This window comes from Lissotriton helveticus, chromosome 11 (genome assembly GCF_964261635.1).
Source record: "Lissotriton helveticus chromosome 11, aLisHel1.1, whole genome shotgun sequence".
Classification (NCBI taxonomy): Eukaryota; Metazoa; Chordata; class Amphibia; order Caudata; family Salamandridae; genus Lissotriton; species Lissotriton helveticus.
In genome coordinates, this window is record NC_136072.1 from 665,279,172 (window position 1) to 665,306,145 (window position 26,974).

The 26,974-nt window shown below is 46.5% G+C and overlaps 1 protein-coding gene across 4 annotated transcripts in view; it reads right to left on the minus strand.

The window, feature by feature from the left end:
• The window catches only part of LOC144791749 (disintegrin and metalloproteinase domain-containing protein 28-like), a 3,662,699-nt gene that overhangs the window by 1,670,669 nt on the left and 1,965,056 nt on the right, over positions 1 to 26,974 (minus strand). For all 4 annotated transcript variants that reach the window (XM_078666520.1, XM_078666519.1, XM_078666518.1 and 1 more), the window contains one exon: positions 15,258 to 15,347. In XM_078666520.1, the coding sequence (XP_078522646.1) occupies positions 15,258 to 15,347 (90 nt within the window). The remainder of the gene's footprint in view (positions 1 to 15,257; positions 15,348 to 26,974) is intronic.

Consider the following 26,974-nt stretch of genomic DNA (forward strand, 5'->3'; position numbering starts at 1 on the left):
CAAAATGTAAAAGACCCCCAAGTAGCCCCCTAAAAACATGCGATACTGCTACCAGGTTGAACCCTAACTTCAAAACGTGCAAAAACGCACTCTACAAGTAGGCCCAAACCCCTTTTTCCACCCTTTTTCTTCAAACACTTGCAATCAAAATTAGACATTCCCAGGAGTGCCCCTAGACCCCATAACCCAGGCGCAAAACTGTAGAACCCCCCCAAGTAGCCCCCCAAAAACATGCAATACTGCGACGGGGATGAGGCCTAGTTGAAAATCAAGCAGAAAGCGCACTTTGAAATTAGGCCCAAAAGACCCCTTTTACACCATGGATTTTCTTCACAATACTTGCAATGATTATTAGACATTCCCAGGGGTGCTCCCAGACCCCTAAACCCAGTCGCAAAAATCTAGAACCCCCCCAAGTAGCCCTCCGCAGAAAAGCAATTTTGGTAAAAAAAAAAAAAATTCACCTCGGATTTTCTTCAAACCACTTGCAATCACAATTACACATTCCCAGGAGTACTCCCAGACCACTGAACCCAGTCGCAAAAATGTAGAACACCCCCAAGTAGCCCCAAGAAAAAATGCGAAAGTGATAACCCTAACTCCAAATCGCGCCAAAACTCACTCTGCAACTAGGCCCAAACCCTCCTTTTCCACCATGGATTTTCTTAAAAACACTTGCATTCGAAATTAGACATTACCAGTAGTGCTCCCAGTCCGCTGAACCCATTCGCAGAAATCTAGAACACCCCCAAGTAGCCCCCTAAAAACATGCGATACTGCTACCAGGTTGAACCCTAACTCTAAATCGTGCCAAAATGCACTCTGTAGCTAGGCCCTAACTCCCCTTTCCCACCATGGATTTTCTTTAAAGCACTTGTAATCAAAATTATACTATCCCAGCAGTGCTCCCAGACCCCCAGACCCCCCCAAAAAAACTAAAACCCCCCCAAACAGCCCCCCAAAAAAAAGGAAGTGAGCAAAAACTGAAACTTTTTCACCATGGATTTTGTCCCAACCACTTGCGCCCGATATTAGACCTTCCCAGCAATGCCCCCAGACCTGCCAACCAACCCACAAAAAGTAGAACACCCCCAAACAGGCAAAAAGCAAAAATGCAAAGTCTCACACATATTTTCGACCTTCCTTCGATTCAGTCCAAAAGTGCTCTGCAGCTAGGCCTTAACTCCCCTTTCCCACCATGGATTTTCTTCAAATCACTTGCAATCAAAATGATACTATCCCAGCAGTGCTCCCAGACCCCCCAAAAACCTAGAATCCCCCAAACAGCCCCCAAAAACACGCAATACTGCTAGGCCTCAGTTTAAAATGTGCCAAAACGCTGTCTGCAACTAGGCCCAAACCCCCCTTTTCCACCATGGATTTCCTTCAAACCACTTGCAATCAAAATTAGACTGTGCCAGCAGTGCTCCCAGACCCCAAAACCCACCCCCAAAAACCTAGAACCCCCCAAACAGCCCCCCAAAAACAAGGAAGTGAGCAAAAACTGAAAAAAAAGTTCACCATGGATTTTGTCCAAACCACTTGCGCCCGATATTAGACCTTCCCAGCAATGCCCCAAGACCCGCCAACCCACCCGCAAAAAAGTAGAACACCCCCAAATAGGCAAAAATCAAAAAATCTAAATGTGACACTTATGCATGCCATCTTCTCAATTATTCATTACCTGTTTGTCCGCATCTTCTTCGGAAGGTGAGGGCCCACAGGGCAGCCTCTCCTGTCAATATCAGAAGTAACTCTGTCAGCAATCAGCAAGCATGTAGTCAGTCAGTAATTTCAGTCCCACTTGAGGGGACTCGTCTACGAACACAAAGTTTCTTTATTCTTCGTAATCCATCCATCTGCCATGAGGGAAATGGATAGGTGGAGTCTGGAGGAGGAGGATAGAGGAGCAAGATTGAGTTGTGAACTTGTGAACCTCAGGAATGCAGACTGGGGCACCTTCAAATCAATAAGGAAAATAAGATGAAGACAGTGCTGCTGATGGACTTGTTGTGATTAGATGATTAGAGTTTTGTTGTGGTAGAAGTTGCAAAACAAAGCAAAGACACACAGGAATAAAAGTGAATAAGGACGGAAAAAAGGAAGTCATTTTCAGGCCTCGGTGTCAGGGAAGTAGAGCTCGTCTTCAAACTCTATGAATTGAGACAGGAGTAGGTCAGCTAACAGAGAAGAACTTCCGTCACCTAAGTTGGTGTCCTCTTCATCCTGCGTGCATTCACGTATTTTGTAATCTGGTGGTATGAAGTGCTGATTCATCTTGATCAGTGTTAACCTCTCCACATTTGTGGCCAAGAGGCGGGTCCTTTTTGAAGTTACAATGGCACCAGCAGCACTGAAAACACATTCAGAAGACACGCTTACGAGTGGGCAAGACAAATAATGTATAGCCAGGTTGGTGATCAGTGGCCATAGAGGCATTTTCCTGTACCAATACAGCAATGGGTTCTTATTAACAAAGACCTCTGTTGGGTCATCCAGATAGGTCTGCACCATCGACTCACGGTTGCTCCACTTTGCGTACCATCTGTGGCCTTTGCAGCACTGTAACGAGTAAACCCTTGATGAGTTAGCCAATCCTCTTCCGACAATATTATGGCTCGGCCTGGTGCAGGTGAGGGCGATGATACGGTTGCTGCTGGTGTCGTTAACGGCTGTGAGGGAAAGTGAGTCCCTTCGGCCACAGATTCAGAAGTGGAACTTGACGCCGGATGGCCTGCTGATTCAGTTGTACTTCTGCCGTCTCCTTGAATTTTCTGCCGCTCTTTTTCGAACCGACTGGCTGACACAGCTAGCCAATGTTTGTACTTTGAAACATCTGCTTCATCAAAAAAAAATGAATGCTTTGCTGGCCACTGCCTTTTTATACCGTGGATCCAGAATAGTGGCACAAATGTAATGTTGTTCTGTATGTATGTTTTTAAGCCTTTGATTGTCAACTAGGCGGCTTAATAACCTCTCCGCAAAATGATATGCGTCTTGCTTTTCAGCATCATCTCAGAACGTTGAAGACACCGCCTTCAGTTGGTGCTCTAGCATGCGCAACAATGGGATACCTTTGCCTAAAGAACAGTCCTCCCTGCTGACTTCATGCGTGAAGACCTCAAAAGGACGAAGCATGTCTGTCAGGCTTGCAACTAGCTTCCATTCCTCCAACTCTAGCCTCATGTCTTTCATAGTAGAACCCAGTTTATAGACATAATCATTTATTACCCCCCACTGCTCAGACAGACGCTCAAGCATGTAAAAGGTTGAGTTTATTTATTTTATTTATTTCAATTTATATAGCGCGTTATCACCCAGGGGTCTCTAAGCGCTTGTTCAGGGTAAACACCGGACATTACAGGACAGGCAACCAACTTACATCACGCCCCATGCTTCTTGAAAGAGCACCGTTTTCAGCATCCGACGAAACGGCAATAGATTAGACTCCTTGCGGAGGTGAAATGGCAATTTATTCCATGCTGCAGGAAGCATGGTCAAAAAAGCACGCCCGCCCAAAGTGGACAGGCGGAAACGTGGGCTGACCAAAAGAGTATCCTCTGATGAACGTAATGTCCTACCAGGAGTGTAACAAGACAGTCGGGTTTTAATATAGCTGGGCGCATTGCCATATACTGCCTTGTGTGAAATGCACAGACCTTTAAACATTGCTCTCTGTCTGATAGGGAGCCAATGTAATTGGCGCAGGAGGGGAGAAGCATGCGTACTCCTGGGCTTCTTAAAGGTCAGTCTGGCTGCATCGTTCATAACTGTTTGCATTCTTGAAAGTTGTTGCTGGGGGAGCCCAACATAAAGGGCGTTACCGTAGTCCAGCCGTCCTAAGATCATAGCGGACACCATGCTCCTTAAAGTAGAGAAAGACAACAGTTGGGAGATTTTTCGAAGTTGCCTAAGAAGGCCGACACATGTGCCCACCACTGAAGACACTTGCTTCTTCATAGACAAATTGCCGTCAATATGGATGCCCGGACTTTTTACCATGACTGCCAATACTGGAGTCCTGCCCAACTCCTTGGGCCAGAAACGGTCATTTCAAGGGTTGCCACCTCCTGGATGAGTCCTTTGACTGGCAGTCAACGTTCATGTTGAATGCTCCTCAGCTGCTTCCGGGCCTTAAAAGAATGGCTGAAAGGTGTGCAGATTCTTCAGCAGGTGGTTAGTAACTTGATGACTGTGTTTTCGTTTTTCAAGAAATCTTGCACCACGATGTTAATACTGTGCGCCAAACACGGCACTCTGAAATATTCACCATCAGCCATGGCACTAACTATATTACTGCCATTATCCGTGGAAACATAGGCAACTATGCGATTTCTTGGATGCAGCCATTCAGCGACCTTCCTATCAAACTCGTCCAAAAGGTTAGGTGCAGTATTAGTGTTCTCCATGGCAAACATGGCTAATGTTGTATGTTTCCGAGTAGCTTGAAAAACTGTGTCCGGGTCAACACCTGCACTTGTCTTGTCTCTAACCCCTGCAAAATAGACCCAGTGTGCAGTGATGCACATGTAATCAAGGGCTTGGCAACTGGTCCACATGTCTGTTGTCAAGTGGATAGTGGGAACTCACTCTTCTACAAAGCTGCCCCAATCACCTCCAGCACATCTTGATGTAGTGCTGGAACCGCAACTCTGGCAAAATAGGACCGGCTAGGAACCTTCCATTTAGGGCAGACTGTTGCCACAAATTCTAGAAAACCCACCCCTTCCACAAAAGAAAAAGGGAGAAGGTCCAGCGCTAGCATTTTAGCCAGTTTTGCGTTATACAGACGTACCGTTGGGTGGTTGGGTTCAAATGGCGCAACCCGACCAAAACATGCTTCTAATGGTGGGCTGGGCCATTTTACGTGATGATGATGATGATGATGCAGACTTCAAACCAGTTAGGCTCATTGATGTAGTTTTTCGCATTGGTGTCTCTCCCAGACTCTTAGTGCGACATACATGTTGCAGGGGTGGAGGGTGTGGGCGCTACCACTGCAGTGCTGCTGCCAAGGGTACTGGGTGTACCAGAAAAAATATTGGTCGGTTCTTGACTTACCCCCAGCACAATCAGCCCCTCGTCAGCATCAGATGCAATGTGAATGGATACATTTGGATCAGTTCTACTTTGGACTTCCTGGATCTTACTTAGGTGCGCATACCACTGGATAGGGAGGTGTTTTTTGAGATGACCTCTCTGGCCTCCGGTACCATAGTTGGAACCAAGCTTACCCCGACTAACTTATACTTTACAAATCGAACAAACGACCATGTTTTCCGCCTTTTGGCTAACAGTAAAGAAGTCCCAAACTGGGGACTGGAGATGTCTGCTGGTGGTGGAGGTGCTACTTTGACTTTCAATGCCAGATGAAGTGGAGGATGGGCGTGGCTGAATTCATTTCTGTTGTTCACTTACAGCACCACTACTTGAGGTAATGGAGGTCGAGCTGGATGGAGGTCCCTGCCGGCCCTTCTGACAAAAAAAGATGGAAGCTGTAGGTCGTGTTGGTGTTGCAGCTAACTGCGTTGGTGGTGGTACCAGAACCACGCCGCCCACATCCCGCTCAGCAGCTATTCGGGATAGGGTGAAAATGTCTGTCTGCTGCATGCCCGCTGGGGCTGGAGTGACATCTGTGATGACTGGGTCATCGTCAGACTGTTCATCAGCAGCAGAAGACACCACTTCTTGTTCTTCGTCATCACACATAGGTCGAAGCCTTGCGGTAACCTTCCTTTTAGACTTAGCTACCTTTGTCGGCTCATGGCGTGCCTCGCTCTCAGACTGCATTTGTGGGTTCCAATCAGGATCAAGGTCATTAGAATGAAGGGGGCTTGAAGAAGAACTTGTGGTAGTAGTAGCCCTCCTTGACCTTTTTCTTGCTGGGGATCTGGAAGACAATGGATCATCCTCAGGAGGAGTGGCTTCCTCGGATGATACCTCCGCTCGAATATCAATTTTCTGATGTGCCCCTACTTCTGGAGGAACAAGCGTTGTAGGCAGTTGTGCTGCTCCATGAACCTTTAGTTGCAACTCTCCATGCACCTCTCCTTGCGCCTCTGCTTGCGCCTCTCCTTCCGCCTCTCCTTGCGCCTCTCCTTGCCCATGAACTTGCGCTTGTACTAGTTGCACCTGTGGTTGTCGTTGCACCTGTGGTTGTTTAACACTCGTCAGCTGAGTTACACCCGGCATTGATTGGATGGTACTTTCTTGTGATGAGCCAACATCACTGGTCGATGGTGATTGAACAACCAAAGTGGCTGCCGCAGCAGCACTCATGGTCTTGGACCTAACTTGGCGTGGTGGCACTGAGCCTGATGAAGCGGAGGTGCTGCTTCCAGCTTGGTCCCCGGCGGACACCGCTGCTGCTGCAGGCGTAGTTTTTTTCCCCCAAAAAATGTGTCGGTGGGCACACCAGTCTCCTTGGTAGGTGGTGCCACTTGCTTCTTCTGCTCCTTCTTACTGGCAGTGGCACTGGCAACTTTTTTCACTAAGGCGCTACGGCCACCTTTCTTTGGGCCCATCTTCTTCAGATGTCAGAACGGCAGGCCGCAGTTGCACGAGTTGCAGAGTTGTCTTGTCTGTGGCCACACATGACGTCACGTGACGTTGTGCTGCACACACCGCTGCAGGACTTCGTCCTGGCACTGGTGGTTCTCTTGTGCACATAAAAGCAATGGAAGCCAGAGGAACATCAGTTAAACACCCCAAAAAGTCGAAAAACACACAAAAATCACCACAATCCAATGCCATCCATGCCCTCAATGATGTTTAAATTCAAGACACCCCACAGAAAGACTAGGTCCATGCACCACTGACAACCCCTGGGCATAATGGGTGAAAGCAAGGCAAACTGGGTGCAGGGCGGAGCACACTGCCTGGCTTCAAAATGGCCCCTTGCCCCCCATCCACATGGCCAGGCCCAACCTGGACCAGGCCTCAAAATGGCCCCCACCCACATGGCCAGGCCCCAACACCACCCCAAAAAGTCGAAAAACACACAAAAATCACCACAATCCAATGCCATCCATGCCCTCAATGATGTTTAAATTCAAGACACCCCACAGAAAGACTTGGTCCATGCACCACTCACTACCCCTGGGCCTAATGTAAGAAAGCAAGGCAAACTGGGTGCAGGCCTGAGCACACTGCCTGGCTTCAAAATGGCCCCTTGACCCCCACCACATGGCCTGGCCCTGCCTGTACCAGGCCTCAAAATGCCCCCCACCCACATGGCCAGGCCCCAACAACACCTCAAAAAGTGGAAAAACACCCAAAAATCACCACAATCAAATGCCATCCATGCCCTCAATGATGTTTAAATTCAAGACACCCCACAGAAAGACTTGGTCCATCCACCACTCACTACCCCTGGGCCTAATGGAAGAAAGCAAGGCAAACTGGGTGCAGGCCTGAGCACACTGCCTGGCTTCAAAATGGCCCCTTGACCCCCACCACATGGCCTGGCCCTGCCTGTACCAGGCCTCAAAATGCCCCCCACCCACATGGCCAGGCCCCAACAACACCTCAAAAAGTGGAAAAACACCCAAAAATCACCACAATCAAATGCCATCCATGCCCTCAATGATGTTTAAATTCAAGACACCCCACAGAAAGACTTGGTCCATCCACCACTCACTACCCCCGGGCCTAATGGAAGAAAGCAAGGCAAACTGGGTGCAGGCCTGAGCACACTGCCTGGCTTCAAAATGGCCCCTTGACCCCCACCACATGGCCTGGCCCTGCCTGTACCAGGCCTCAAAATGCCCCCCACCCACATGGCCAGGCCCCAACAACACCTCAAAAAGTGGAAAAACACCCAAAAATCACCACAATCAAATGCCATCCATGCCCTCAATGATGTTTAAATTCAAGACACCCCACAGAAAGACTTGGTCCATCCACCACTCACTACCCCTGGGCCTATTGGAAGAAAGCAAGGCAAACTGGGTGCAGGCCTGAGCACACTGCCTGGCTTCAAAATGGCCCCTTGACCACCACCACATGGCCAGGCCCTGCCTGTACCAGGCCTCAAAATGGCCCCTACCCACATGGCCAGGCCCCAACAACACCCCAAAAAGTCGAGAAACACACAAAAATCACCACAATCCAATGCCATCCATGCCCTCAATGATGTTTAAATTCAAGACACCCCACAGAAAGACTAGGTCCATGCACCACTGACTACCCCTGGGCATAATGGGTGAAAGCAAGGCAAACTGAGTGCAGGGATGAGCACACTGCCTGGCTTCAAAATGGCCCCTTGACCCCCACCACATGGCCAGGCCCTGCCTGGACCAGGCCTCAAAATGGCCCGCACCCACAGGCCAGGCCCCAACAACACCCCAAAAAGTAAAAAAACACACAAAAATCACCACAATCCAATGCCATCCATGCCCTCAATGATGTTTAAATTCAAGACACCCCACAGAAAGACTTGGTCCATGCACCACTCACTACCCCTGGGCCTAATGTAAGAAAGCAAGGCAAACTGGGTGCCGGCCTGAACACACTGCCTGGCTTCAAAATGGCCCCTTGACCCCCACCACATGGCCTGGCCCTGCCTGTACCAGGCCTCAAAATGCCCCCCACCCACATGGCCAGGCCCCAACAACACCTCAAAAAGTGGAAAAACACCCAAAAATCACCACAATCAAATGCCATCCATGCCCTCAATGATGTTTAAATTCAAGACACCCCACAGAAAGACTTGGTCCATCCACCACTCACTACCCCTGGGCCTAATAGAAGAAAGCAAGGCAAACTGGGTGCAGGCCTGAGCACACTGCCTGGCTTCAAAATGGCCCCTTCACCCCCACCACATGGCCTGGCCCTGCCTGTACCAGGCCTCAAAATGCCCCCCACCCACATGGCCAGGCCCCAACAACACCTCAAAAAGTGGGAAAACACCCAAAAATCACCACAATCAAATGCCATCCATGCCCTCAATGATGTTTAAATTCAAGACACCCCACAGAAAGACTTGGTCCATCCACCACTCACTACCCCTGGGCCTAATGTAAGAAAGCAAGGCAAACTGGGTGCAGGCCTGAACACACTGCCTGGCTTCAAAATGGCCCCTTGACCCCCACCACATTGCCTGGCCCTGCCTGTACCAGGCCTCAAAATGCCCCCCACCCACATGGCCAGGCCCCAACAACACCTCAAAAAGTGGAAAAACACCCAAAAATCACCACAATCAAATGCCATCCATGCCCTCAATGATGTTTAAATTCAAGACACCCCACAGAAAGACTTGGTCCATCCACCACTCACTACCCCTGGGCCTAATGGAAGAAAGCAAGGCAAACTGGGTGCAGGCCTGAGCACACTGCCTGGCTTCAAAATGGCCCCTTGACCCCCACCACATGGCCTGGCCCTGCCTGTACCAGGCCTCAAAATGCCCCCCACCCACATGGCCAGGCCCCAACAACACCTCAAAAAGTGGAAAAACACCCAAAAATCACCACAATCAAATGCCATCCATGCCCTCAATGATGTTTAAATTCAAGACACCCCACAGAAAGACTTGGTCCATCCACCACTCACTACCCCTGGGCCTATTGGAAGAAAGCAAGGCAAACTGGGTGCAGGCCTGAGCACACTGCCTGGCTTCAAAATGGCCCCTTGACCACCACCACATGGCCAGGCCCTGCCTGTACCAGGCCTCAAAATGGCCCCTACCCACATGGCCAGGCCCCAACAACACCCCAAAAAGTCGAGAAACACACAAAAATCACCACAATCCAATGCCATCCATGCCCTCAATGATGTTTAAATTCAAGACACCCCACAGAAAGACTAGGTCCATGCACCACTGACTACCCCTGGGCATAATGGGTGAAAGCAAGGCAAACTGAGTGCAGGGATGAGCACACTGCCTGGCTTCAAAATGGCCCCTTGACCCCCACCACATGGCCAGGCCCTGCCTGGACCAGGCCTCAAAATGGCCCGCACCCACAGGCCAGGCCCCAACAACACCCCAAAAAGTAAAAACAACACACAAAAATCACCACAATCCAATGCCATCCATGCCCTCAATGATGTTTAAATTCAAGACACCCCACAGAAAGACTTGGTCCATGCACCACTCACTACCCCTGGGCCTACTGGCTAGTGAGGCTTTACAGGCACCCCAAAATTAAAAGAAAAATCAACATATAACAGTGAGCTAAAATTCCATGACATAAATGAGAATTAAGTTAAAACACAAATCACAGAAACAGTTGTATCATGCACCCATGACTAAGCCTGAACCTACTGGATACTGTGGCTACCCACAATATATATTGTTTTAAACTTGTGAAAAAAGTTTTTAAACTGTAGTTGCAGCAACTGCAAGCCCCAAACAAACAACACCAACTTACTTGTAAAATCTCAAGTCCAAAAGTGATCCAAACTCCAAAGTCCAAAAAGTCCTCAAATACAAATATCCAGAAGCAGCCACAAAAAGTAATCCTTCCAGCTCCAGATCCATATCAAAAGTGACCAGGACATGGACAAAGCACTGGGAGGAGTCTGCTGGACAGGAACAGGAAGTTGGAGACTCTGGGGCACTTCCTTCCTCCCACCCCCCCCCAAAAACGGACTCCTTGCACCAAAAAGTGCAGCCAAATGTCAATCTGAGGAGTTATTCTGATCAAAATCATCATTTTCAGAAGGTTTAAGCTTCCTGCGCTGGATTTCTTGTGCAGAATTGCAATTTTTGCAATTTCGGGAAAACGAGCTGTTCAAATCTCCCGCCGGAAGTCAGCTGCGCGCCGCATCTGCGTGTTCGGCATTGTTTACTTCCGCAATGCGTAATCGCGGGCCCTTTTGACGTACTCGCGTTATCAAACTCTCGCTGTGCAAGATGGCGAGCCGCGATGACGTAATTGCGTTAAAAAAACTCTCGCGCGATCACGCCTCAAGATCCAAAATGGCGCAGCACACGCAAACCGGGAGAAAAACAACTCTGTGGACTCAGAATCTTGGTTAGTCAACGCCGCGCGCACGATATTGTATTTTTCAAGCACGACCAACCAAAAAAATCCGCAGCTTGCGAATTTGCAGATTTTTGGGCAAATTCACGTGAATTTGCCAAAAATCCGCAAATTCTGCGAACGAAACGGATTTTACGCCCACCCTGAATAACCAGCAATGTTGTTTTCTGTTCTTGAACACGGCATACAGAAGAGTATTCAGTGCACAGCAGAAATAGTGAAAAGCGGACAGTTCCCATGCGAAGCAGCGAAAACAGACGTATTTACGAGAACCAGTGCAGTTGTGTGGAAAAAGCGGCTAAAATGGCTGTGATGCAAGGTACAAACTCATGTGAACTTAGCAACGTTTGTTGGCACCACTTAATCCCCACAACACCCTCCCTTTTGGGTGGTCCACTGCACAGTGAGCATAGTAGAACACAGAGTCCAAAAAGTCTGAGCCAAGAAGAGCAGATATCCATTATAGGAAAATGAAGTAGGCGAAGAATGTCAACAGTGTTGAAAACAGAAAAATCTAATACTACCTTGGTGAGAGAGAAAAAACAAACATGTGGCTCAGCCAAATTAATCGATCAGTGTGTAAGAGCATTAAGTTGCAACAGCTTCTAATAGGAAATCATTATTTTCCTCTGAAAAAGTAGACGCCATCCAATTGAGCAATTCAAAGGAGCAAACGTGCTCATTGATTACCGGTGCTTCCAGCACCATAGCAGGGCACTTGCGTGGTACTCAATGTAACTACGTTGCAGGAAATCATGTGCAGCCATACATACCTCACACTGAATAGACTCAAATCATGTACAGGAAATACATAAAAAAACTATTAAATGAGTGTTGAATAAAAATAAAGAATGTGTGTGTTGTAAAGACAACTCAGAACCTATATACATCCAGAGAAAAGTATTATTCAGATCAGAAGATTCAGTATGATATGCAATTTGGGGGAACAAAATATACAGAAAATAAACATTACAAGTAAGTATGCATGTCTTCAGTAGTGTTCAGGCCAAATTGGACCTTAGTGTCAAGTTCTAATATAATGCGAGTCTCCAGTTGTCTTAAAATCCTTTCCCTATTGCCACCCCGTCTAAACTTAGATGACATGCTGACTGCACCTAATAGGGATTCTCTCATCCTAAGTGCTGCCTTATCACTGGTTTCCTTGAGTACTGACTCACTGTAGCCTCTAGCTTTAAATCTGGCTAATGCATTGTGGGTGCATTTGGCAAGCTCCTCATCGGTGCTACAGATGCGTTTGAGTCTTAAAAGTTCCCCATATGGGATACTTCTAATGAGGTGGCTGGGTTGGGAACTTAGTGCATGTAAGATGGCATTTCCTGCTGTAGGCTTCCTAAAGAGTGTGGATTCCAATTTACTTCCTGATATGTAGATAGTAGTATCTAGGAATGCCACCTATGTTGGGCTGATGTGTGAAGTGAATCTGAGATTGTTATAATTGTTGTTAAGCTCATTGATGAAAGATATAGAACTTTCTGTATCACCCCTCCATATCAGAAACACATCATCAAAGCACCTTAGCCAGTACAAGACATTGTTTTCATATATCCTGCCAATAGTGCCCCTGAGAACCTGCTCCTCCTACCAGCCAATGGGCAAGCACGCATAGCTGGGAGAGAAGCAGGCGGCCATAGCCACTCCCTGTTTTGGGCAAAAAAGCTTCTTATCAAACAAGAAAAAATTGTTGAACAGGCAACATTTAATCATTTCAAGAAGCATCAAATTGTGATTGTGCCAAATCAGAGGTCTTTTATCTAAATAGTGTTTGACAGCGGTCAAGCCCATTTGGTGATTAATGCTCATATAGAGCAATTCTATGTCCATGGTAATGAGCAAAATATTATCCTCCCATGTGATATCTTTGATCTTATCAAGAAGGTCACTAGTGTCTCTCACAAAAGAAGGTCGTGTCTGAACATGAGATTGCAGGAAATAATCAACATATTGATTAATCTGTTCGCTCCTACCACCAATTGCAGAGATGATAGGCCTGCCAGGGGTTGGTCTGATTTCTTTATACATCTTAGCAATTAGGTACAAAGTAGGAATAACAGGAAGGTCATTCATCATAAACTTAAACTCTTGGATAGAGATCAAACCTTGTCTTTCCAGCCCATCAGGTCTTTTTTCAGGCTCTCCTTGGCTTTATTTTAGTCCGCAATAGTGCTAATGGCATAACAGGCCGGGTCAGATAGTTGTTTATATGCCTCTTCTATATATTCTTTATGTGGCCAAATAACAACATTTCTCCCTTTATCCGATTTATTGATAACTATATCCTTGTTGTTGCGTAGCTTGTGAATAAGGTTTTCATATTCAATATCCCGATGTTTAAATCTGTCTTTGCTGTGATTAACCTTATGATATAGTTTTTTCATTTCATCAATAACTCTTTCATGAAATATGTCAATGGCGTCTTTTGGCATCATGGGGTAAAACGTATATTTGGCTTTAAAAGGGCTAATGCCTGCACTTGGTGGGACCAAATTAAATCTAGTCAATCTTTCTTGAGTGGATGTTTGACTGAGCCCACTCGCCTGCTCTTGATGATTTTCATTATTCTGATCATGTATGGTTAGTAGTGTCGTGGCATCCGAGGCTAGAATGTTGGGCATATTGGCCGCTACTTGATTGACTTCACTTTCCAGGTTTTTGTTGCTATTTTTTAATCTGAAGAACTTTTTTGGCTTGAGCTTTCTGATGTATTTATAAATGTCCACTTGCGTTTTCCCATAATTAAAATTGCTTTCAGGGCAATAGGATAACCCGGGAGCCAACAATTGAGCTTCAGAATTGGTAAGGATTGTGGATGAAAGATTTTTGATGGTTTTGAAGCGTTCTTCTACCGTTTGCACCATTGCTGTTTCTTTGCTTTTCCTCTCCCTATGCCTGCGCCTTTCTCTGCGCCGCCGGTTTCTTCTTTGTCGGGCGCTTTGGCCGAATTCCGATTCCGTGGTCGTAATGTCTGCAGGCGGTCTATTGCTAAAAAAGTTAGCTCTTCTGAGGGGCTTAGTATGTTGGCCATATCCAGGTTGCTCGCTTCTTGTACTCCATCATCAGAATCATTGTCACTTGTCAGGGAGCCTGCTTCAGAGCTCGACCTGTCTGTATTAACTCCACTTGCCATAGTTTCCTTTCCTTGGCTTGTTGCATTGTGGGTAACATTGCCCGATCAGATTTTTTTGGCTTGATCGTATTTGCTAGAAAATGTAAAGACCTGCCCCATCAGGTAATCTGCTTTGTCACGTGCATATTTAAATACCTTTCGGGATTTTATTTTATCCTCATGTTTTTTCATTCTTTCATCAATGTCCTATTTGAATTTAACAATAAACTCTGTTTGTTCCAACTTGTTCAATTGTTCATTTATGCTCTCTATTTCTTTTAAAAGCTCTTCACGATCACTTTGGGCATACTTAACTAGAATTCTTACAAAATTCATTGCAGCTGCCAAATTGTTATACATCTACATATTCACAAACCTTCAGTTCATCAAATTCTTTCACAAAGCTGTAGTTCCACAAGTGGTTACCAGAGGTCTCTCAGATCACCTATGAGTTCTTCACATGAACTTCAGTGAACTGAGGAGGAGTGGCTTCAACCTAGAAATCTGCATATACACTCTTGCTATTGTAATGGTGTGTTCATTTGCTATAATAAATATGCCAACGCTGGTTAATAATGATAAGTCTACATTAAAACTTGCAATTAAATGTCTTGAATTTTATATAAATAGTTGATATCATCCTACTATACATAGGGACCAGCAGTCACTTGGAAGTATTTTTAGGTGTATATATAAATGCGAAAGGGTCAACGCAGTCTTTCAACGTGAAAGCATTCAATGGCTGAAGTGGGCTTTTCTGCTCATTCATAATCTGTTAAGTGGTAGGAGAAAGCATCATTTGAGTGACATTTTAATAGAGCAATGTCAAAAGAGTTGATTGAGAGCTCCTACAAAAGTTTATCATTTTGCATGGTATTTTTTGTAAAACATAAAGGTGGTAAGACAGCTAAAGCTATCTTTAGGCTAGACCTAAAAATGACTACCAGAAGGACTCATAAATGTAACAGCTATGAGGGTATGAGTTTTCTATGTGGTGGTTTATGTTGTAAATGCATTTTTCTGCTCGCGTTTCTCTGAATTTACAGAATCTCATTTCAGACGTGCACATTTATTTCATTGGTGAAAAAAACTTTTAAGCCAATCTATTTTGAATATATTTTACTATTAGTTTTCTCTCTTATTGGACTCACCTGGCAATCTAAACAGCATTCTCCAACTGCACAGACTGCTCCTGGCTTAAGTTTGCAAAATGCAGCTTCACAGCAATGATCCTGACATTCCTTTTAAATTACAAAAGAAAATATCACTGACTATCTATCTTTATAGCATTAAAAAAACGCAAGTTACTTAATAAACATCTATGGTGGTTATTAAAGTTATCTATGAATGTTTTTAACTGCTTCTGTTTAACCAAACAATTCATCCAATGTATAACAGTTCTCTGATTAAAGGCAAATATATCAGACTAATGTCAGTCTGAATGCAGACAAGTCTCCTCTGTAAATCCACTGGTATGGGAAGAAATAATCGTAACCGAGGAGAAAAGAAGTTAGTACGAGGGAGGTATGTCGCAGGACCAATAATATTTCTCCACCTCCAGTCTGCTGCTCCACCTCGAAACAGAAATAAAACTGGAGAAGAGTGTCTCCCACATCCACATGTTCTTTTTATCTGTCAGGTTGATTACTTCTTAGTATTCAAATCAAGCATGTGAATCTATGAAAGATTCAATACTAGAGAAAAAATAAGTTACTTGACCTATACACTTTGGTTCTCCAATATTGATATCTTTCATAAATTCATATAAGACTCAGTTGTCTTGTCTTTGCCAGACTTACCACATTGAATAGCTTATTCACTTAGTTTGCACACCTTTGCTTAGAAATTTGAGGTGTGGTAACCCTTGAGGGGAAGGATGATTCAAGAACTCTTCTCTGATAGGCGTAAGTTTGGTTCTTCCTAAAACTGTGAATTGTCTAACAATGTCACTCCTTTGGGCTTTACTGTGTAATGCTTAGCTTTCTACTACTTCTTATAATTACAGCAGGACTCGCACCTAGACGATGTGGAAGATTTAGGCATGTGAATATATGAAACATTGAAAACTGAAGAAATAAAAAGTTACTTTTCGAAGTGCATTCTAATGCAGCATTGACTCGCAAAGCACAAACGCTCTGAGATAATAGTTTTGAACAAAGAATGACTTATATTTGGCTAATTTGCCTGAAAAATGCTTTATTCCGTTTCTGAAATTTCCAGAACAATTAAAATCTATCTGGATTATGATTTCCTTTGACACCACTCATTATCCCAACTGCTGCTGAGGTCTTCACTGAAGCAGGAAACAAATAAACAACGTAATTGATGCTGTAGTTGTAAGATCATGACAGATAGTCCCCCACCTGTGTACAGTTCTTTTTTCATTGAGTTTTAGCTCTTAGAACAAAACACATTGTACATGCCATCAGGTGCAGTACAGATAGTACACACAACGTAGTGATATGACAGTCATCAAAATTTATGTTACATAGTCAAAGCTCATACCACCATCTTCTTACAAAATATCATGAGAGAGGTTGTCTAAACCGTCCAATAAATAAGCTGTTATGGGGGCCCTTATGTACCTCTGTTGTGAGGATGCTGGCAGTTCTTCTGCGTACATGTTCAGGTTATCTTTACAGTATTTGGGAGAAATGGAGCCTTGTAAGGTCCCCGACAAAATGTTCAGCCACATGATTGAATAAATTCATAGACTTTATACCAGTTTCTCCGTTTTTTAATCTTTTTTTTATCATAATTTCTTTATCTAAACGTTTTCACAGTTATTCAATTCATTTTGCACATAGATTTCAAATTGCCTATCGTGGCTTTTCGCAGCAGCACCAAGGAGTTTAAAATTTCTCATGTCACAGTATCTTATAATGTACCCAATGCATTGCGGGGTAGCTACAATGCAATATATTATAAAGAAGCCCATCAACACAATTGATATAACAAGAGCTTAACTACAGAAAAATAATACAACTATAAGCCCTAGTAACATTACGCCTAAGTTAATATTATTATTTTGTGCTACGTGCAAACTGAAACATGCTGCCCCCAATCCAAAAATGCATGACCTAAAAAAAAACACAGTTCAGATTCAATTGGTATAGGAGTGCAAATAGTGTGCATACATTGTGTGTGGAGGAGAGGGTGGGGACTAATCCCGACTGGTCAGGGAGTACCACATTAGTCAGTAGGGGCTGACGTCTATATGCTGGGATTTTAGCTAATATTTGTGCACCAGTTTTAAAGAGTGAGAGGGGGGCGGTATGACTCACATTTGTCCGCCTGTTCAGGTTTGAAGAGCGCTATGATGAGAGCTTCTCGAAGAGTCAGGGGGAGGATCTGATTAGTATATGCTTCCATATACATGGTTTACAAGTGAGGCATGAGCAATGTTGCATACTCCTTGTAGAATTAATTGGTGAGTCTATCCAGTCCCGGCGTTTTTCCATTTGGCATAGAGGAGATGGCTTTGAAGACGTCTTCTTCTTCCATGAATTCTGATAGAAACTTCATATGGTCTGTTGATATCCACACTAGCGCTATATCCTCCAAATAGGCAGAAACCTCCTCGGCCGTAAACAGAGCCGGACTGGCCTTAGCGGTCACCAGCTATTTCCTCAGTGGGTCAGAGGGATGGGGGACAGTTTTCTGGCAGTTGGTGGAGGTTTGTCACTGGGGGCCAGTTTTACAGCAATGCTGCAATGTGGGGCCCCAGTAACAAAAGTAGGAGTGGTGCTTTTACTAGCACACCCTACCCCCCTCCCAGGGCCAGTTGAGTAGCAATCTGCCAGGGCTGTTTGCTGTTCCCAGTCTGGCCCCCGGCCGTGGAGGACTTTCTAGATGCATACAAAGTTGCATAGAATTTTGAAAAAGTAGCCATAATTCTTGGGGTATCTTGATAGTACTCCCCCATTTTCACCAGCAATCATTAACACATGGTAATGATCCCCAGTGTAAGTAACTTTTTATTGTTTAGGTTAATTAAAACCATTACAAAAAATACATTAAAACAATCTCCACAAGTAGAATTAAAAGAGAAAATGTAAAAGCAAGACATTTTAGTTAAAAAAGTAACATCACTAAAATCAATAAACGTGAATGGCAAATTGTTCATAGCAGCTGGTCACGGCCCGAAATTTCCTCTTTAGCCGACTGCCTGGCATGGTAGTTTCCGTTCTGCTAGTATCAGAAATTTCACCAGCTTCCCATTTAGCGGTGGAAGACCAGGATCAAAACAAGCAAGGACTGCTTGTCTGCGTGAGCGGATACTTAGTTCGTTAAAGGCTATTTTTAACAGAGCTGCTCTCTCCTCGTTCAGCCTCGAGCAAGTGCATAGTAAATGTTCTAAGTCTTCGACTCCTATTCCGCACAGCCGGCATCTAGTCCCATAGTTCGTTCTCAGCCACGGTGGTAGATATGGAATGGCAGGTAGGATCCCCAACCTATGTTTTAAAAAGGCTTCTTTTGTTTTCCAACCATATCCAAGACCAAAATATGCTTGGAGCCCCGGTGTTTTGTATGTCCACAGAGTCATCCAGGCATGACGCCTGTGAGAAAAGGTGGCTTTGTCCTCCACATGAGAATGTCTTTTTAAGCTCTTGTTCACTGCGTGCTTAAATTGTGCATGCGATAGAGGAACCCCCCCATAGCTCTTTTAGACCTGTAATACTCAGCGACTCCTCTAAGTATTTTTTCGCCAGCGTTCCAGAGGAGTTGGTCAGGTATTGCCAGAGCTGTTGATTCAAGGAGTTTTCCGGTGAATTCTTTATTTTGTGCCAACACTTTATATATGACCCTCTACGTGCAAGCATTTGGCTCGTCAGACCAAATTCTAAACGAATCTGAGCTTGTGAGGTATAGGATGGCAAATAGAAGAGAAGTCTGTAGGCCTTTGATATAGTTATATCTAGAAGTTTTGCATCAGTACCTCTTAGGGCCTCACTGCCCCAGTGGGCCTGAGTTTGGCAGCGAGTGTGTGGCCTGGCCTACCTCCTTCAGACTGATTTGCAAATGGCCATGTCTGAACTGGGGTGGCAGAGTGGGCTAAAGAACGGTGATGGATTAAACCCAGATCTGTTGACTGGGTGTGAGTGTTTGATTGGTTCAGATGCTCCGTCCATTACCACCCCTTTTGTTCCGCTTTGTTCGCCATAACTTGGCAGGGTATGCTCAGATGTGAGTCCCTTGCTCACTTTGCCACTGGATTCAAGCAAGTCTTGCTGAAGACGGCTGTAATGCCTGAGACCAGTCCTAGGAAGCTTGTTTCCTGTCAAGGGAAGGCATGACTTGGCAGTTCGGGCTGGACTGTTCCCATGAGGCACAGGGTCAGACTGATTTGCATATGGCCATGTCTGAACTTGGGTGGCAGAGTGGGCTAAAGAACGGTGATGGATTAAACCCAGATCTGTTGACTGGGTGTGAGTGTTTGATTGGTTCAGATGCTCCGTCCATTACCACCCCTTTTGTTCCGCTTTGTTCGCCATAACTTGGCAGGGTATGCTCAGATGTGAGTCCCTTGCTCACCTTGCCACTGGATTCAAGCAAGCCTGGCTGAAGACGGCTGTAAGCCAGAAACCGGTCCTAGGAAAAATGTTTCCGGTCCAGGGAAGGCATGGTTTGGCAGTTCGGGCTGGACTGTTCCAATGAGGCACAGGGTTAGACTGATTTGCATATGGCCATGTCTGAACTGGGGTGGCAGAGTGGGATAAAGAACGGTGATGGATTAAACTCAGATCTGTTGACTGGGTGTGAGTGTTTGATTGGTTCAGATGCTCCGTACATCACCACCCCCTTTTGTACCTCATTGTTTAGCTGCATCTGCTTGGGAAATTCCATTGCGGGTGTTCCTTTATTGGTTTTGAAATGTACATAATGTATCTCTATGCTTGCTGATGTCAGTCCCTTTGCAGCACTCCTAAGCGACTGGACAGACTGGGCTCCACTCTGTGTACCTAAATAATCAGATATTGGTTTGTATGTTCTACTGTCTCACCAACTCTTCATTTGGTTTGGAAGGCTGATAGATGGTCGTGAGTGACCCGGGTGACCCTAATCGGGCCACTTCCCTCCACAGACAAGCTAATTCTTCAGCCGTAAGGTGTGTCTCTTGTAAAAGAGCTATCTGTGCCTGTTGATGCATTATATAGGAGTATATCATGTAGTGCTTGCAGACTGTGAACACTCCTTGTACGTTCAGAGGGAGGAAACTGATGTCAGCGTTTGGGGCCATTGTGCGGCAAGAATAATGTGACGCAGAGAGGTGGGGAGGAAAGTGTGCTTACACCCCCACTCCCGCCTAGAAGACAATGTTCCCTGGAGTGTAGTGGCATCCATCTGCCACAGTACTGGGATGAAAAGGGATGGAAGGACAAGAAGGTAGGGGGATAACTGGGGAGGGACATATTCCCAAAACTGGGGACCTACTACAACCAACAGTATGTCCAAACAAAACATGGCGCTATTGCTTTAATGTATCAAGGGGGTGAGCTGACTTTGTGCCCAGAGCAAGCATTGCTTGTAGCCCATATGGAGTAATCAGAATTAAAAGGGTCAGGGAAGTGAAGTGTACGGGGTCAGTGCTACGCTGGCTTTGAAATCATGGCACAGCCAGCTGTGAGAGAGAGATAGGGAGCTGTGCATGGGGCGTTTAAATGAGTGTCAGCTGTTTAGGTAGTCACGATGGAGGGTGTTGTTGATTCGGCCTGAAAGGTGCCAGAATCGCTGGGATCTTACTCATAGGTAAAGTTGTAGGGGCCCCTCTCATCATCGTCGGGCACAGAGGTAGGGCCCATATCAGCGACAGCCTGCAGAGCTTTCTGACATTCAGCGATAGTTTGCTCCAAATCTGGGAAGGCAGATGTGAAGCCCCGGGGCAGGGACTTTGAACGTGATTGGGTACCCCTACTATGGCATCACCTGTTCCTGGGTTCGCAGGCACACAGGATGCACCAGCTTTTGAAAGCCTGGGTCCATTTGAGTGCTGGTCAATCCAGTCTGACGCCTCAACCTGGTCAGTGAAAAAGGGGTGGTATCCTCAAAGATTATCTTGAGGCATGCTGGGAACAGTAGCAAGTATTGCACTCCCTGCTGCTGGAGGCATTGTTTGACTTCCATGAAGGACGAACACTGGCGCTGCACGGCCCAGGTGTAGTCAGGGAAGAACATGCTTGTCTTTCACTCGAAGGGGCTCATTTTGTCCTGGAGGTAACCAGTATTGTGGCTCTATCCTTGAAGTGCAGGAATATCACCAGCAGTGGTGGAGGGAGCCCTGAGGAGGGCGGCATGCTGGTAAGAGATGAACCATCTCAAGGGAGAAGAAGGGCATAAGGTCCGGAGTTGGGGTGAAGTTCTTGAACCAGGCCTCTAGGTAAGTAATAGGGCCCAATCTGAATGTTGCTGTTCCTGGATCTGCCCTCCAGATCATCTGCCTGGTTCTCCAGCAACGTTAAATGACTCTGGAGGTCACACAGGGCCCCCTTGTGGTATTTTGCAAGCGGTCCAGGAGCAGAGAAGGACTTCTCTCCATCAATAACCCTACCTGTAAGCTTTCGGCTTTCATCCCTGAGAAGATTAAGGTCTATGGCAAGGGCCTCAAATTTGTCCTCCATGGTGACCCTAGAGTGCCCTACAGTAGCCGACACTAAGGGCAGCCATGATGTCCTCTTCCCCCCACAAGATGCCTGATGCTGGAAGAAGGTCCTGTGTTGGGGGTGGTGTCTTGGGCCTGTTGTTAGTACAGTACCTCCCCATACAGTGAGGGGATATGTACTTACCATTAACTGTGATCCCCCTGCCGAGGTCTTCGTAGTGCTATGGACACCTTTGTGCCTCTGCCTCCAGGCACACCAGAAAGTCAGTCCAGATGGGCAGCACCACTTAGGCAGGAAGAGGTGTTGCTCCAGCTGCGTCTGGTATAATCTGGGAGCAACGGTGGACTGCTCCACACTGATCCACGTGGGACCCCCACTTAGAGGAAAGGTCAGTCAGGCAGACAGGAAGGCGATGTTTGGGGACAGGAATGGTGGCCACCAGCTGCTTGGCAGAGATGCTCCCGCTCATATACCTCTGGTATGGCACCTACATGGGGGGCCGAGTGTCACTGGTGACTGACCATCCCAAGAATCCAGCGGGGAGTCCCTTCTTACTGCAGACAGAGTGAGACAGGAAGGGGGCCAACCAGTGACATGAGACCACTGTGGCAAGAGTCATGCAGAGACCACCAGGAAATAAACATCTGTGTGAGGTTGGATTTCCTTGATGGTTGTAAGCACGGCAGCTTGTTTGTTCAATGGACTGAATAAGAAAAGAATTGAAGAAACATTCACAGATATTTTCACTTGTTTAAAGTGAAAATGGAACAAGCATGAATGTTGCTTTTAATGAAACAAGTAGATCAATTTACTCCAGGGTTTCACCGTTCAGTGCACTGATTCATGGTACTGCTCCCTTGCAGAAATGTCACTGTGTGCACAATAAAAATAAAAAAGCATGCAAAAAACAAGCACTGGCAAAGCCAATCATTCTGGTGTTGATAGCCGGCCTTTTGGCAATACTTGCTTTGTCATGGCGTTTGCAAAACCTGATTTTACAAGTAGCTTCCTAGCCTGTATCAATCTAAAAATTAAACCATTGGCTAAAGTCAAAAGTTTTTTTTCTTTTAAAAAATACACACTGGAGTAGCACTCCCTGAAGGTACTCCTCTATGTATCGATCAATCAATCAATCATTTGTAAAACGCACTACTCACTCATGAGGGTCTCAAGGCGCTGGAGGGGTGCTGCTACTGCTCGAATAGCCAGGCCTTAAGTAGCCTTCTGAAGGTAAATAGGTCCTGGGTCTGCCATAGGAGGATGAGGAGGGCGTTCCAGGTTTTGGAGGGGAAGTGGGAGAATGATCTGCCGCCGGTGGTCGCTCTTCGGATGGGGGGACGGTGGCGAGGGCAAGGTTGGCGGAGCGGACTGGACAGTTCGGGGTGTAGAAGGTGAGACATCTGTTGAGGTATGTCGATCCGGTGTTGTGGAATGCTTTGTGTGTGTGTGGGTGAGGAGCTTGAGGTGATCCTCTTGTTGACGGGAAGCCAGTGCAGGCGGAGGCGATCTGTATGCGTTGTAGTTGTTTTAGGAGTTTGGCCAAGGATCCTGTGTAGAGGGCGTTGCCGTAGTCTAGCCTGCTGCTGACGAGGGCCTGGGAGACCGTTCTTCTTGTTTTGGTTGGGCTCTGCCTGTAGATCTTACGGAGCATGCGGAGGGTGTTGAAGCAGGAGGAGGAGGGGGCGTTGACTTGCTTTGTCATGGAGAGTGTTGATCGAGGATGACCCCTAGGTTGTGTGCGTGGTCGATGGGTGTTGGTGCTGCTCCCAGTGCGGTCTGCCACCAGGAGTCGTCCCACGCTGAGGAAGTGGAGCCGAGGATGAGGACTTCCATCTTGTCTGAGTTCAATTTTAGGCGGCTGATCTTCATCCACTCAGCGATGGCTTTCATACCTTCGTGAAGGTTGGTTTTGGCAGTGAGGGGGTCCTTGGTGAGGGAGAGGATCAGCTGGGTGTTGTTGGCGTAGGAGATGATGTTGAGGTTGTGCAGTCGGGCATCGTGAGCGAGTGGTGCTATGTAGATGTTGAACAATGTCGGGCTGAGGGATAATCCTTGGAGTACACCGCAGATGATCTTGGTGGCTTCGGATTGGAAAGGGGGAGGCCAATGCTTTGGGTTCTTCCGGAGAGGAAGGAAGTAGTCCAGTGCTTTGTCTTAGATCCCAGCTTTGTGGAGGCGTGTGCGAAGGGTGCGGTGGCAGACAGTGTCGAAAGCGGCTGACAGGTCCAGGAGGATGAGGGCTGCGGTTTCGCCGTTGTCCAGCAGGATCCTGATGTTATCAATGGAAGAGATGAGAGCAGTTTTGGTGCTGTGGTGACTGTGGAGCCTCTCTCTCGAGTGTGTGGAGGACGCACGGCACGTGAGTGACGCCACCGGAGCGCCCGGAGGCGCCTGAAAACAGAGGAGCGTCGAGCCCTCAGTGGGAGCCTCTCTCGAGTGTGTGGAGGACGCACAGAACTTACTTTCCGCCGTGAGGGGAAGGGCTTGCTGTTGTCCTGGGTTCTTTTTCCAATTGCCGTGAGGGGAACGCCTTGAAGCGCCAGTGCCGCCGCCGCCGCGAGGGCAGGGACTACAATTCCCAGGTGCCCCGGCGGCCACGGCGCGTGAGTGACGCCACCAGAGCGCCCGGAGGAGCCTGAAAACAGAGGAACGCCTCTCGCCCCGCGAGTCACGCGCGGGAGCGCCCGGGCGAAGCCTGGCTCAAGGGCGGGCCTGTCTGAGCCTGTCAGAGACAGTAGGAGACTGGACTGGGCCACCTCACTTGCTCTTGACTCTTTATATGATTGCAGTTGGCCCTACGCATCAACTGGTAAAATCGAAGTTGTTTGCTGAGCACTTGATGCAATTAGTCCCCTTAAGGTTGCACCACAGTACAAGAGCATGGCTGCGAAAAAATCCAAAGGGGATAAATCTGGTAATAAACGAGGTGGAGGGAGTATTATTGGTCCCATAGACGCATTCATCACCATTGCCGCTTCGGCTCTGGAAAAGGAGATCGATCTTACAGTGCGCCGCATATCTCTTGACCCTATGTTCCAAAAAAGATCCTCGTTAGAGAACATAGCATCAGTAACGTCTCCAGCCCAAAACCAGACCCTGAGTGCCCCTATAACCGACATACTAAGGGAGCATTCGATAACCTCTGACATTAGTGGGCTTGACACTAGCCTGGTCTCCTTTATGGCCTATCCGAGTATTGAGACGGGGGCCAGAAAAAGTATTGACCAGAGAATTGACCTTTTGCCCGCCCACAAATCCTTAGAAAGCACGCCGGTGCCCACTTTAAATCGCAAACGCGGTGGTATGAGACAGAAAGGGGGGAGCACTAAAAGGACAAAAGTTATATTACCCAAACATAGGGAATGTGATCACGAAGATAACAACAATACCTCGACACAGGGGGAGTCACCCGGCATCACACAAAACAGCTCTATCCTTAAAAATATTGATAATGTACGCAGTGACACAGGGGATATGGCTCTCTCATTAGATAGAATTGAACATGTGGTTAAGTCTCTCATCCTTTCGCTTGTTGAGCGTTTGAGAAGGTTAGGTACCGAGCTTGAAGACCTTCATAAGGTTACCCTGGCAAATTCGGAGATGCTTAAAACAGTGGCAGAGGCAAAACTTACGCCAAACAGTGCACCTACCCTGCCTAATCCCACTAAAAACATCCAGAAGCCTCCTCCTAAAGAAAAGTTACCTAAAGGGCCTAGTGCTTCTTTTAAACAAGGAGGGAATCTGGCCAAAATTAAGACCCTACAGTTAGTCAATCAGACGCTCAAAAGTAGCGTCGCTCTTAACAATAGCCTGGGTACTCCCAAGGGGCTAGCGAAAAAGGATACCATGGCAGATCAAGTAAAACCGTCGGCGTCATTTAGCCGGAGCAACAATAACGGAGTTGACCTGCCACGGGAGTCTTTTCGTTTTGTGATAGTATTAGCTGGGGTCCATGAGTGGAAAAATGACAGGGTAAAAATGTATCACGAATTAAGAAACAAGGTGATGTTCTGGTTGACAAAAAATCAGCCTCTTAGACCAGACCTAAATGGGAAAATCATCACTGTCAGGAGAGTAACCTGGGTGGGCCATAAAATCAAGGATCTAGAGGGAGACTGCATTATAGTGAACTTTAGTAACCCACAAGTAGTGCAGTTCATTAGTGGTTTTTCCGAATCAGGACACTTTTGGTGGGATCCTGTCCCTTGACTTAAGTCACTTCTACCCTTTGCCCCCTGTTATGGCTGGCAGTGGGAATTTTTTTAATCATTGGCAGGGGACAAATTATGGCCAAAGAAGGCACTGTACCAACACTCTCCCAGTATTCACTACTTTTAGAGGTCACCCACATAACAATCTTTATAACATGCACCAAGTAGCTGACCACTTCAATGTTCCCATCACCAATCGTTTTGACGCATTTTCTGATTTGGAATGGATAGATTGACAAGAGGGGGGAAAAGCGATAGCAAATAGAATGGAGATCCTCATTTCTCCCCATGTAACTGACAATCGAGTGAACCTGTGCCCCTCGGAGGTGGCTGAGAACTCTGTACCCGATACCCCGAAATCAGTCGATGTCTGCGACTCCTTAACAGGTGTAAATTGCCCATCAGATAGGTTGGTCACCGTATCAAGTAGTGTAATTATAAAACTTGTAACCTGGAATATCGCAGGTTTGCGGAATAAAATAGATGATCCATTCTGGAGAGAATCTATAGGGGCAGCAGATATCATTGGTGTACAAGAAACTTGGTATACAGGGAATATCCTCAGCCTGGATGGTTACACCACGCATTTTCTTGCTGCAGTGGCATCACCCATGGGGAGGGCGAAGGGGGGGCTGGTTATATTAATTGCAGCAACCATCCCCGGGACACATACTCGAGATAGCTACTGGTTCCCCTTATTGTCTGGCAGTTCAAATTGCCAGTAAAGGGGTGTGCAATATTTTAATTGTAAATTTTTATAACTCTTATGATAGAGCCACTATGACTGACCATCTGGTTACCCTTGACCTTTTTTTGGCAGACTATACGGAGGCCAATAATAATCATTGTTTGATCATCCTCCTGGGGGATTTTAATATTCATGGGTGCCCAGACGAATGTTTATCATCTGATCGGTTAGGCCCCCTTGGGCGGGGTGATATCCATTTTGAGCACTCTGCACAGGGAGACCTCCTTGAAAAGATTTTGGCTGACAATGGTCTGATGCTCCCGCAAAGGGAGGATGAGGAGGATGAGGAGACACCCACTTACAAAGGT